The 14,310-nt window shown below is 48.9% G+C and overlaps 1 protein-coding gene across 1 annotated transcript in view; it reads right to left on the reverse strand.

Moving 5' to 3' along the window:
* PLXDC1 (plexin domain containing 1) overlaps positions 1 to 14,310 on the reverse strand; it is a 66,515-nt gene that overhangs the window by 34,984 nt on the left and 17,221 nt on the right. Inside the window, exon 3 of the mRNA XM_019981976.2 lies at positions 279 to 422. Coding sequence (XP_019837535.2) covers positions 279 to 422 — 144 coding nt within the window. The remainder of the gene's footprint in view (positions 1 to 278; positions 423 to 14,310) is intronic.

Here is a 14,310-nt window from a genome sequence, read left to right on the forward strand (position 1 = left end):
CGGGAGAGAGTCAGCAGGGCCAACATGCAGGCCAGGTAGCCGGGCAGTCACACTGCCCCATGCTTATCTGGATGGGGCGGGGGGGTAGGCATGTCCAGGGCAGGCCCCCAGGGCCACAGGTGGGCACCCCAACTCCGGTCAAGCCCCCTAGGATCCCCTGGGAAGGCACTCCCCAGACCCCAGACCTCAGGCCATAGCCATGCCCACTCACCAGGCAGAGTGGGCTGGCCCCCAGCCTCCCAGCCTGTGGCAGTGCTGCCAGGGACTGGGGCACTCACCGAAGCCTGCCGGTGGGTGTTGGAGAGGATTCTGTGAACTTTCACTTGGCTCTGGTTGGCCTTGGCCACGTCCACCCACAGCTCCTGGCTGCGGGGCTCGCTGGGACCATACAGACGGGACACATAGTAGCTGTGGTTGTCCTCCTGTCGTTATCCAAGACAGAGTCCCAGGAGGATGAGGAGACAGGATGCTAGCAACCACCCTCTCACCTCCTCCATCCAGATGTCCGGATAGAGAATTCACGGTCCTCCCAGACCATAGTCCAGAAGAGCTGGTTTAGGCCTGGGAGACCCTTGGATGCCGTTGGCCCTGGAGAGCTCAGTACCTGCCCCCTAGCTATGCCCCCAACAGCTCTGCTCCAGCTAAATCCATGCCTGCTATACCTGAGCTCCACTCTGCCATCCCCAGGACAGGCCAGGGGTTTTCCTAGAGCCCCGAGTTCCATTCCCCGCTACCTCACCCCTGCCCCAGAGCATACCCAAGGCAGAGCTCAACTTGGGACATGAAGGAGCAACAGATAAGGTAGCCTCAAACAGAGCCCTGTCTTCAGGGAGCTCCCAGTCTGAGGGGGAGACACAGCTCCCTACCCTGGGGAGCACCCAATTTAACGGAGAAGAAAAATCTGAATCTTGGAAGCTACCCATCTAAAGACGGAGGCAGATCCTTGATCTTGGGCATTGCTAGTCTGATGGAGGAGATGGGACCCATGCAAACGGAATACCCAAACAGAGACCCTCTAGCAGAGAGATAAGACAGGGCCCATATGAGTCACTAAAGAGTTAAGAACGGGGAAAGAAGCAGCAATGATGCCTTCAAGACATATTTTTAAGCTTTACTATGTGCCTGATTGGGACAAAATGAAGAATAAGCCAGAATCCAGAGGGCTGGGAGTTAATTCTGTAAAGCCTCTCCTGCAAGGGAGCATTTAGGGGCAGGATTTAAAGGAGGCTGGGAAACAAGCAGCAGAAAGAGCGGAAGAGCCTGGGGAGGAGGCCATGTCAAAGCCTTTCAGCCCATCTGGGAGCGCAGCCGAGGAGGAGCAGAGGCACATCGGGCAGGTCCATTTGGCCGCTGCCACAGCCATGGGGCTGCTGACCCGTGCAGAGCCCTGGGCGTTGCGGGTCATTAATCAGGCTGTCAGGCAGCAGTGGCTGCAGACACAGCAGAGCTAACCATGTTTTCCCTGCCAAGCTGCCAGCTGCCCAGCCAGCCCTTGCCCGGGTCCCAGCATGAGCAGGGCCAAGGGTCGCCTGCTCTATCCACCCGCCCGGAGGCAGACTCTGTTCTTCTGACAGGTGACACACTCTGGGGCCTGGGGTTGGGGCAGGGCTGGGGGAAGATGAGCAGGAGAAACACGGGGCCAGGCAGGGTGGGGGTGGGGGGTAGATTTCCTTTGGCCACTGCCTGGTTCCTCCCCTCCAGCCTCTAGACTGCCGGCCTCTCCACCCATTCCTAGCATGGACATCAAGCAAATGTAAACAAATCGGAAACACATGAGGCCACACTCCTCTGCTCATAAGCCATCTGGGGCTCCCACTGCCCTGGAGACGAAAACCCAAACCTCAGCCTTGCATATGAGGTTCCCCCATGAGCCCGCCCCACCCTCTCTCTAGCTTAACTTCTCTCTCTCTCTCCTTCACCTGTGCATCCTGGGCACCCACTCACCAGACCAACTTCCCAGTAGTCTCAGTCCACCGTTGGTCACTCAGGCCTTTGCATATGCTGATCTCCCTGCCCAGAATGACTCTGCTTTCTCCCCCTGGCAGATCCCTCCTCTTCAATGCTCAGCTTAAAGATCACCTTCTTATTGATCTCCCCTGACTTGCCCAGTGAGGGCCTCCACCATCCACAGGAGTCCTCAAGGGGTGACTCACAGGTACTGTTTGTGAGAGTCACCTGGGCTCATGCTTGTTGGATTTCTGGTTTTACTCATGAAACCTTCTGAGGGGGGGCCAACCAACCTGATGCCACCAGCCATGGGTGCCCATGGATATTGCCTCCCACTGCTGCCACAGTCATCTACCCTGAGGTCCTAGAAGATGCCCAGAGGAGGAAGCACTGAATCTCAGCTTGCCCACAGGCATGGGCATATCTGTGTTCACAGCCTCCCTCAGGAAAGCAGCCCCTTCAGCTTCTGCTTATTCCCTCATCCCACCCCCTGCCAAAGACTAGAAGTCACATTTTCCCCTCTAGGTCTCCAAGTTTCCTATCCCCAGTCATTTCTGCTGGTATCCCCACCGTGACCACCAAAAGAAAAAAAAAGCAAAAAACGACCCCCAAAATCACCTGACACCACTATAGAAAATAGTATGGAGGTCCCTCAGAAAACTAAAACTAGAATTATGGTATGCTCCAACAATCCCACTCCTGAGCATATATCTAGACAAAACTATAATTTAAAAATATACATGCACTCCTATCTTCATAGCAGCACTGTTCACAATAGCCAAGAGATGAAAATAACCTAAACATCCATGGACAGACGACTCGGTAAAGATGACGTGGCACATATATACAACGAAATACCACTCAGTCGGAAAAGAATGAAATAATGCCATTTGCAGCAACGTGGATACAACTGGAGATTATCATATACGTGAAGGAAGTCAGAAGGAGAAAGACAAATACCATATGATATCACTTATACGCGGGATTTAAAATATGACACAAACGAACCTGTCTGAAAACAGAAGTAGACTCACGGACAGAGAAAACGGACCTGTGGCTGCCACGGGGCAGCGGGTGTACAGAAAGGATGGACTGGGAGCTTGAGATTAGCAGAGGCAAAGTATTTTACATAGAAAGGATAAACAAGGTTCTACCGTGTAGCACAGGGAACGCGATTCAGTACCCTGAGACAAACCAGAATGGAAAAGAATATAGAAAAGAATGTGTATATATATATGTGTGTGTGTGTGTGTATACTGAATCACTTAGCTGTATAGCAGAAATTAACACAACGTTGTAAATTAACTATGTATGCACGCATGCTAAGTTGCTTCAGTCGTGTCCAACTCTTTCAGACTCTATGAACTATAGCCCGCCAGGCTCCTCTCTTATTCGCTTCTCCAGGGGATCTTCCTGAGCCAGGAATCGAACCTGGGTATCTTGCACTGTAGGCAGATTTTTTTACCATCTGAGCCATCAGGGAAACCTGGTAAATTAACTATACTTCAATTAAAAAAAAAAAAAGCTCCAGAAAAAAAAAGAAAACCTGCCAAGAAAGCAAGCCCCTTGCACACCAACTCATGCAAAGACACGTGAACAAATGTGCCCACGAGAAGAGTCCGAAGGCCCCCAAGCTGCTTCCAGGGAATCACGTGGTGAGTGGGTTTTATTCCACCTCAAAGAACAACCACGGGGCCCTGACCAACACTCTGCACCTGAACGTCTGCAGGACCACAGCTCTGAAGCCAGTTCAGGTTCAGCTGCGACCACCTGCCAGACACAGCTACCGCTCAATTCTTCTCTCCACTAGGTCCAACAGAGGAGTGGTTTATTAAACAGCATCAGTGGGCCTAAAATTTTGCCCGAAGAAAGGAAGCCCTAGTTTACATGCTATTCAGCCCACCATTTAGATGTCCTCTCCAACCTCCACCCCATCGCCTCAAACTCTGAGCCCCTGACACAGAGGGACAGGCAGAATCACCTCTGCACCACAGCTCAGGATCCCTGAATCCTTGATGCCTGAGAAGGGTTTGCTGAGGTGAGGCGAGGCCTGCTCAGGGAGCCCAGAACCTTCCTTTTGCCCTTTTATAGAAGTAAGAGGGACCAGTGCCTAGCACAGTCAAGATTTTGGAAGTAAACTTGCTTCCCTAATTCCTGGGCTGTCTTTTCATAAAAAGTAGGGGAGGAGGACATGAGCAGCCAACAGAGCCAAGCAGGGTCTAGGTGGCACTCTAGTCCTTTTAAAAAAAAATTTTATTTAATTTAATTAATTTATTTGGTTGTGTCAGATCTTAGATGCGGCATGCAGGATCTAGTTCCCTGGCCAGGGATCGAACCCTACCAGGCCCCTTGCATTGGAAGTTGGGAGTCTTAGCCACTGGACCACCAAGGAAGTTCCTCTTTGACCTGGTGAACTAACCAGGTTAGTCCTTTTGAATGCATAGAAGGTTTAATTGTGTCCCTCATAAAGCTATGTTTAAGTTATAACTTCCAGTACTTTGGATATGACCATGAATGGAAATAAAAGTCTTTGCAGATGTCAAGTTAAGATGAGGTTCTACTGCATTAGGGTGGGACCTAAATCCAATGACAGGCTTGTTATATGATTGTTACAAAACAAAGGAGAGGGAGATTTAGATACAGAGACACAGACGGGACACAGGGAAGAAGTCCATGTGACAACAAAGATAGAGATTGGAGTGATGCAGTTTACAAACAAAGAAACACCAAGGATTATCAGAGGCCACCAGAAACTAGGAGAAGGCAAGGAAGAATCTCCCCTAACCTCCAGAGTGACTGTGACCTTGCTGACACCTTGATTCAGATTTCTGGCCAAAACTGTGAGAGAATAATTTCTATTGTTTCAAGCCACCCAGTTTGTGATACTCTGTTATGGCAGCCCTAGGAGGCTAATACACAAGTCCACAGTTGTGTGATGCTGTGCCGCAAGGGGGCAACCCTCAATGTCTCCCCCTTCTTGTCACAGTCCTGCTTGGAACATTCTGTGGCTTCCCAGCTGCACTCAGATTGAAGGCCACATTCCTTACCATGACCTCCAAGGCCCTGTGAGGCAAACTCTAGACTTCGCCTATCCAATATTCATTACCCCGCTTCTTTATTAATAGCACATTGATTTTGTAGCAAGCAGCAATGTAGTCAACTAAAAAACTTCATTCCCTAGATGACTTAAGGCTTACCATGTGATGCAGGCTGGCTTATGAGATATACTGAAGGTTCTAGCAGAGCCTTTTACAAGAGGTCAAATTTGACTGCTCATCCCTCTTGCCTTTGCCCTTCTCTTTATTCCTGCCTGGAATGCAGATGTGATGACTGGAGCTTCAACAGCCATCTTGTGAGCATTAAGACAAGTGAAAGGGTTAGTCACTCAGTCATGTCCGACTCTTTGCAACCTCATGGACTATAGCCTGCCAGTCTCCTCTGTCCACGGGGTTCTCCAGGCAAGAATACTGGAGTGGGTAGCCATTCCCTTCTCCAAGAGATCTTCCTAATCCAGGGATCAAACCCTGGTCTCCTGCATTGGAGGCAGATTCTTTACCATCTGAGCCACCAGGGAAGCAATAAAGATAGGATAGTGGAGTGGACAGTTAGACAGAACCTGGGTCCCTGGAGGAATGCTTGTTAAGTCCTCAGGTTCAGCATTCTGTTATATGCAAACATGAATTTTTCCTGATACACAGTAGTCTGGCCCCTCCCCCCACCACCTCCCTCCCCAGGTCTCCCCTCCCCACCCCCACCCCCGCTCTCCTTGCCCCAGCCCTGCAAGGCTTTCAATTCCTGAAATCACCAAGTGCATGTCTGACTCAGGGCCTTGGTACTTCCTATGCCTCAAAACCTCTTTTTCATGCAGTTCAGAAGCTGATTCCTCATGGTCCTTCAGACCTCAGTTCGATGGTCACTTCTTCAGGTGCTCTTTCATCAGGAGTGGCTTCCTGATGTCCCTGTTACACTCTCATCACATCTCGGTCTTCTGCCTCTCCGTGTGTTGCACACTTGCAATGACTGATCTGACTTTTAGACTTGTTATCTCCACACCTGCCTTTCCTAGAAGACCATAATTTCCCCACAAGTAAGGTCAGCCTTTACCTATGGTGGGTTATTTTTAGGCTGTGCTGTACAGCATGTGGGATCTTAGTTCCCAAACCAGAGATCCAATTCGTGCCCCCTGCATTGGGAGCGTGGAGTGAGAATCACTAGACCACCAGGGAAGTCCCACCTCTGGTGTTTAAGCAGAGTATGCACTTGATTGGAGGATATGTTGATAAATGAATGACCAACCATTCATAATTTCAAAGCATAGTTTGTTGAAAGCCTGCTCTTCCTTTGTTTTATTGCTATTGCCAGTAGCCATGCATTCTAGTGAGCGGGATGGGATGTTATTACCAAACAAAGCGAGACAGCAGCTCATGGGGAACAGGTTTAAGACAGCTGCTTGGAGGCCTGGAAAAGGGTCTGGTTTCCATCACCTAATCCCTGGGACTCACCTGGTGTTCACCAACCCTCCAAGCATTGGAAATGACAGCCCTGCGCAGAAGCCACGCTCTGCAGTTGTGAAGCCCAAACAGACGCTGACACATCTCTTGCTATGTTGCCTAAGAGGCAAAGGGTGGGGTGACTGGGGATTTGTCTCACCAGCCTGTTACTCTGAGTCCTCTGCCCACGAAGGACAAACAGCCCACCACCCTAGCCAGCGCTGCTCCACTGAGGAGGCTGTGTGCTACTGGGGGATCCTGGGACAGGATCAGCTCCTTCTTGGAGTTCCCAGGAAGCCTTCCAATGGCACATCAAGGAGATCGAACCAGTCCTAAAGGAAATCAACCCTGAATATTCACTGGAAGGACTGATGCTCAAGCTGAAGCTCCAACAAGGACGGCATCCTCCCCCATCGCTGATGGCAGGTGATACAAGCGCCCGGCCCTGACGGCAGGTGACAGACACAAGAGCCACTGGACTCAAGCAAGTCTCTGGACAGCACTCCCACAGGCAGGACATCAGGCACATGGGAAGGTGCCTCCAGCTCCCCGTCTTCTCCTCTCCAAACGCTCGTACCATCACCTGAGGAGGGCCTTTCAGTCAAAAGACCTGAATTGGTACAGTTGCAGTTTGAAGCACATCCCTTGGGCTGTATTCCTGTCTGGAATGGGGAAGGGTAGGAGGAATTTGAGATGCAGGCAAGGGGAGAGGATGAGAAAAACAGTTCTCTGTCAAAGGAGGAAAGGAGGGAGGGAGGGAAGGAAGGAAGGACGTCTCCTGATGCCTCAAGCTCTTCTGCAAGGAAGTGAAGCTAACGAGGGAGATGCTTCCAGGCCATGCAAGGAAACCCTGATTCCACCTGCTCAGACTCGAAGCAGGTGCTGGTAGTCCAGTGGTTAAGACTCTGCATTTCCAACACAGGCGGCATGGGTTCGATCCCTGGGCAGGGAGGTTCCCCATGCTGCCACCTGACCCAAAACCACAACAATAGACCCAGAGGAAGTGTACTCAGTCCCGTGGCTGAGAGTGCAGCAGGGCAGCAAGTGAGGAGCACAGACCTCTGGTGTAATCAGGGCCTTGCCCTAAGTGACTGCTGTTCCACAGAAAGGAGAAGGAAGCCAGCCCTCACATGTGGCTTCAACAAATATATGCTGCATAAGTGAAAAAGAGACCAAGTTGAGGAGGGTCTCGAAAGACAGAGAAAGCAGCCCTGGTTCCTGATGGCTTTCTAGGTCCGAGGTCAGGCTGGAAGGTCAGGCTTCATCTCTAGCCCATGGATCCCATGGCAAGTCTCTGAACTCTCTCTATAAAGCTTTCCCAAGACAGCTTGAATGGCTCCTTGGAACCAAAAGAGCCCTAAAGACAACAGTTGTGCTCTAGGGGTGATCAGAGGAAGGATTTTGAGGGATACCCCAGATAGTCCTTCACCAGCATAGACAGCAAGAATCTGCATGGAAAGAGAGAAATGAGAAACTAAATTTCTGGGAGAATTTGTCCTTGGCTGCCATGTTTTTTCTTCTACAAAGTCAATCGTCACTGGCTTCTGGACTTGGTGGTGGCTTGGAATTTGGCAGCCATGGGGGTGCTTCCTGTCTGCCACTGCAGGTCCCTTATCATGTGCCACCGGCATGCAGTTTGGATGGTGCAAGCCCACTCATGGTAGACACTGAAAACTGTCTCCCAGTAATCATCCTCCTCTCCTTCCTTCAGTAGCAGAATCGCCCAGTTCTTGTTAGACACATGGTCATCCAGCTAGATCACATTTCCCTGCCCTCCTTACAGCTACATGTAGCTATATGACTATGTCTGACCAATGGAAGATGAGAAGAATGATTGCCCTCAATGGGAATTAAGGGGCTCTCACCTTTCTTAGTTTCCATTGGCTGGGATGCAGATGTGATGGCAGGAGCTGAAACAGCCATTTTGGACCATAACATGAGAGATAAATGTTGTAGAGGGAAGCTGGGTCTCTAACACCATGGAGACACTACAGCAACTCCTGCTTACTTATGCTCACACTATTACATGTAAGAGAGGAATAAACCTCTTTCATGTCTAAGTACCTTGTCAGTTGGTCATTTTTACAACAGCTGAATCTGTATCCTAATTAATACAAGCTTCTAAATGGCCTCCTCAGGCCACTCAATCCGAAGCCTTCTTCACTGTTTTCCAGATAGATACGTCTCCTGAAAGGGCTTCCCAGGTGGCTCAGTGGTAAAGAACCTGCCTGCCAATGCAGGAGCTGCAGGTTTGATCCCTGGGTTGGGAAGATCCTCTGGAGGAGGAAATGGCAACCCAACCCAGTATTTTTCCTGGGATAATCCCTGGACAGAGGAGCCTGGCGGGCTACAGTCCATGGGGTCACAAAGAGTCAGACACAGCTGAAGTGACTGGGCACAACAAAGAAAAAGGATTTAGAGGCTTGCCTGGCAGTGAACTCACCTGAGGAATTCACACACTTCACAGCTGACACCACATTTGACCTGCTATCTGTGGGGCAGACCTGTTACCTTAGAGGGCAGCCTTCCAGGCACTGTGGCCAGAGGCTTGAAGCTGTGATGGAGGTGACACTACAGAAGAAGGTCAGAGAGCGCAGCACAAGCCAGACCACTTGGCAAGTCCACCAAAGGGAACCATGTTTCCTTGAAATGCCTGCAGGAAGCCCCAGTGGGTAAACCACATTCATTTGGGGAAGCAGCATGATGTGGCTTTCAAATCTTTTTGGCCATGAAACCCTTTCTTCCAATTAACCTTCTTCCATGGAGGCGCAATACATAAATTACATCTAAGTAGAGCACTCTGCAGGGAGAAAAGAGAAGCCCTGGAACCCAGCCTGCAGTTCTGTTTCCTTCTCTGCCACCCTTCATCCACAGTGGCCCCTGGAGTACCTCTGGGAACCCTTAGGGTTCTGTGGACTGCAACTTGAAAACCACTGCTCTAGGATCAAGGGCAGGGGCTGCGGAGTTAGCCGACCCAAGTTCAACAACTAGCCCCACTATATAATAGTTGGTGCCACACATTCCTCTCCCCACTGAGCGTCAGTTCCCTCATCAGTAACCTTTCTCACAGAGCTCTTGCAAGGATTAGACAAAACATAAGCACATAAAGCTCTTAGCCCAGCATCCACAGTAGGGGTTTGAAAAGTGGGAGTTATTATGATGAATCTGTTGAACCTTTCCAGGAAAGGTCTTGATTGTGGAGGCTGCCTCCTCAAAACCATCCCCAGTTCCATCTTCAGCTCCTGCTGTTTCAGTGTCTCTTCTGCCTCAATTATTCATGCCGGGAGCCTGCCAGGCACTTCATTTCTGACAGCGGGGCAGCATTTACCTTGGCTGAGCTCAAGCCGTTTCTGGACAGGATCTCTGGCTAAGCTGTCACCATCAGCCCATCACCTGCCAGCCAACTGGCAGGTGGAAATGCTGGGGCAGGCAACCAAGTGCACCCTGCAGGGCCTGTTGAAGAAGCCAGGCTGGCCGTGCTGGTTAGAATGGTGGGCCAGACAGTTGGGTCCAACCCAGGACATGCTGAGGGGATTACTGGGTATCCCATTGCCTGCCTCCACTGCTCTAGGAGGCCTTACAAGGCCAGTGGAAATGTTTTCTAGATCCCTGCTACTCAAAGTGTGGCCCAGGGACCAGCACCTTCAGATTCACCTGAGAGCTCACCAGAAATGCAGAATCCAGGTGCGTGTGTGCTAATCACCTCAGTCGTGTCTGACTCTCTGTGACCCTATAGACTGTAGCCCGCCAGGCTCCTCTGTCCACGGGATTCTCCAGGTAAGAATACTGGAGTGGGTTGCCATTTCCTACTCCAGGAAATCTTCTCAACCCAGGGATTGAACCCACATCTCTTATGTCTCCTGCATTGGCAGGCGGGTTCTTTGCCAGTGGTGCCAGCTGCAGAATCCAGACGCAACTGCTGGATCAAAATCCACATTTACACAAGCTTCCCAGGGCATTATTTGGCACAATAAAGTTTGAAAAGCCCTGGTCAAGAAGCGCCCTCTGTGTGGACCAGCATGTCACTCGTTTTTGTCTCTGAGGTCTCCGAGGACAGAAAGGCCTGAGTTCTCATCCTGGCCCTGCCACTCACTAGTTGTGCAACCGTTGCCCAGCACTTTAGGTCTCTGTTCCCAGATAGTATTAGAAACACTTGTTTCCTGGAGTGTTGTTGTTCAATCGCTCAGTTGTGCCCAACTCTTTGTGACCCCATTGACTGCAGCACGCCAGGCTTCCCTGTCCTTAACCAACTCCCAGAGGCTTGCTCAAACTCATGTCCATTGAGTTGGTGATGCCATCCAACCATCTCGTCTTCTGTCGTCCCCTTCTCCTCCTGCCTTCAATCTTTCCCAGCATCAGGGTCTTTCCCAATGAGTCGGCTTTTTGTATCAGGCAGCCAAAGTATTGGAGCTTCAGCTTCAGTATCAGTCCTTCCAATGAATATTCAGGACTGATTTCCTTTAGGATTGACTGGTTTCATCTCCTTGCTGCCCAAGGGACTCTCAAGAGTCTTCTCCAGCACCACAGTTTGAAGGCAACAATTCTTTGGCGCTCAGCCTTTTTTATTGTCCAGCTCTCACATTCATACATGACTACTGGAAAAACCACAACTTTGACTATACTGGCCTTTGTCATTGAGTGGATGAAATGTAAGGCCGGGGAGTGAGGCCAGCTCTCAGGGAGGGCTCCTTTAGTTTCCCTCACCTCATGCACCTACATAATAACCTCGATTTGCCCTCTTGAGGCATTCAAGCCTCAGACTGAAATAAACCATATGGAAAACTGTCATCACAGAATTGTAGAAAGTAGGTCCCAGTGGGTTAGCCTGGAAAGGGCTTTGGACGACAGAGGCTGTGATATGGTGCTGAAGACCTGGGGTAAAGAGGTGTCAGGGTGCGTGAGGCTGACCTGAGAAGGTGCTGAAAGAGGGGTTTGGACCAGGCTTGGAAAGAGGGTGTGAACCGGCTTTCTAGACAAAGCATTTTTTAATACCCCCTGACACTTCATGGAAATGGAAGAATCATCTTATCCTGACACTGATTCAATATGTGGGCTTTTGGAGGAGTACCTATCAGTCAACCAGAGATTTTGACAGCATCAATATATTTCACCTAATCACAGAGAATTAGAACAAGGAACCAAAAAAAAAAAAAAACAAAAACAGGCCTCCTCCACCCATCACCTGGTCCCATTCTGGCATATTTCCTTCTAGTCTTTTTCATCTGGATGTAATTTCACGTGGCTATAATCCTGCTGACTATCCAGTTGTGTGGATGGCTTCTGTCATGTTTCATGATATCTGAAGCAGTTTCTGATGCTGAACATGGTCTTTTAACAATCATTTGTAAATGAGTCATGACCATCTACTCAGAAGAAAACCCATAATTTTCTTAACTATCTCCTTATTCGGGAGCACTTAGTTTCCAGTTTTTATGATCTATTTTTCTATTTTAAATACTACTCTGATGAATTTGTTCATATCCAGAATTATCATCCCTGCTTCAAAGCCTCTGATACAAAGCAGTGCTTCTCAAGTTTTAATGTGCATAAGAATCACCTGGGAGTCAGATTCTGTTTCTGCAGGTCTGAGGGGCCTGAGCAACTGCATTCCTAACAAGCTCCCACTATACAGTGAGGAATTGTGATAATATGAAGAGTAGCCCCTAAAGCTTCAAGGCCAGGAAATCCTCCTTTGTGGCTGGGGTCCCATTTTTGTACTTCCAGCTAAGATCTGGGGGGAAAACCACTACTCATTTTTCCTAGACCTTTCTGATTAACTTTTCAATCAATTAGCTTAACTGATTTTTATGAAAACTCTGTGAGACATTTAGGTGAGGAAACCGAGGTTTAGAGTGACAATGCAGCAAAGATACACACTATTTACCATATTGGGACCAGATTAAGATGACCCGCTGTCCCAGTATGCCTGAGACCGAGGGGGTCTCCCAGGATGCTGGACATTCAGTGCCAAAAACAGGACCATCTTGGGAAAACACAGATGGCTGGTCACTTAACCAGAGCCTAATTCAGAGTCAGCTAATGTCTGTCATTCCCAACCCCAGGCCCCTTTATGTAGGTTAGTGTATGACACCTTTGCCATTAGGCAAGAGCGTCCTCATGTGACCATGCAGAAATGGGCTCAGAGAGGTTAAGAAACCCGCCTAAGACAAAAAGACAAATCATCCAATTTCACAAATGGGCAAAAGAAAAATAAACGGGCAAAGGACATAAGTAGACATTTCTCCAAAGAAAATATACAAATGGCCAACAAGCACAAGAAAAGAAGCTCAGTATCATTAGTTACTCAGTTCAGGTCAGTTCAGCTCAGTCGCTCAGCCGTGTCTGACTCTTTGCGACCCCATGAATCACAGCACGCCAGGCCTCCCTGTCCATCACCAACTCCCGGAGTTCACTCAAACTCATGTCCATCGAGTCGGTGATGCCATCCAGCCATCTCATCCTCTGTCATCCCCTTCTCCTCCTGCCCCCAATCCCTCCCAGCATCAGGGTCTTTTCCAATGAGTCAACTCTTCGCATGAGGTGGCCAAAGTACTGGAGTTTCAGCTTTAGCATCATTCCTTCCAATGAAAACCCAGGACTGATCTTCTTTAGGATGGACTAGTTGGATCTCCTTGCAGACCAAGGGACTCTCAAGAGTCTTCTCCAACACCACAGTTCAAAAGCATCAATTCTTCGGTGCTCAGCTTTCTTCACAGTCCAACTCTCACATCCATACATGACCACTGGAAAAACCATAGCCTTGACTAGATGGACCTTTGTTGGCAAGGTAATATCTCTGCTTTTGAATATGCTATCTAGGTTGGTCATAACTTTCCTTCCAAGGAGTAAGCGTCTTTTAATTTCATGGCTGCAGTCACCATCTGCAGTGATTTTGGAGCCCAAAAAAATAAAGTCTGACACTGTTTCCACTGTTTCCCCATCTATTTCCCATGAAGTGATGGGACCAGATGCCATGATCTTCATTTTCTGAATGTTGAGCTTTAAGCCAACTTTTTCACTCTCCTCTTTCACTTTCATCAAGAGGCTTTTTAGTTCCTTTTTACTTTCTGCCATAAGGGTGGTGTCATCTGCATATCTGAGGTTATTGATATTTCTCCCGGCAGTCTTGACTCCAGCTTGTGCTTCTTCCAGCCCAGCGTTTCTCATGATGTACTCTGCATATAAGTTAAATAAGCAGGGTGACAATATACAGCCTTGATATACTCCTTTTCCTATTTGGAACCAGTCTGTTGTTCCATGTCCAGTTCTAACTGTTGCTTCCTGACCTGCATATAGGTTTCTCAAGAGGGCATGTCAGGTGGACTGGCATTCCCATCTCTTTCAGAATTTTCCACAGTTTATTGTGATCCACACAGTCAAAGGCTTTGGCATAGTCAATAAAGCAGAAATAGATGTTTTTCTGGAACTCTCTTGCTTTTTCCATGATCCAGTGGATGTTGGCAATGTGATCTCTGGTTCCTCTGCCTTTTCTAAAACCATCTTGAACAACTGGAAGTTCACGGTTCATGTATTGCTGAAGCCTAGCTTGGAGAATTTTGAGCATTACTTTACTAGCGTGTGAGACGAGTGCAATTGTGTGGTAGTTTGCGCATTCTTCGGCATTGCCTTTCTTTGGGATTGGAATGAAAACTGACCTTTTCCAGTCCTGTGGCCACTGCTGAGTTTTCCAAATTTGCTGGCATATTGAGTGCAGCACTTTCACAGCATCATCTTTCAGGATTTGGAATAGCTCGACTGGAATTCCATCACCTCCACTAGCTTTGTTCATAGTGATGCTTTCTAAGGCGCACTTGACTTCACATTCCAGGATGTCTGGCTCTAGGTGAGTGATCACATCATCGTGATTATCTGG

Source organism: Bos indicus, chromosome 19 (assembly GCF_029378745.1).
Source record: "Bos indicus isolate NIAB-ARS_2022 breed Sahiwal x Tharparkar chromosome 19, NIAB-ARS_B.indTharparkar_mat_pri_1.0, whole genome shotgun sequence".
Classification (NCBI taxonomy): domain Eukaryota; kingdom Metazoa; phylum Chordata; class Mammalia; order Artiodactyla; family Bovidae; genus Bos; species Bos indicus.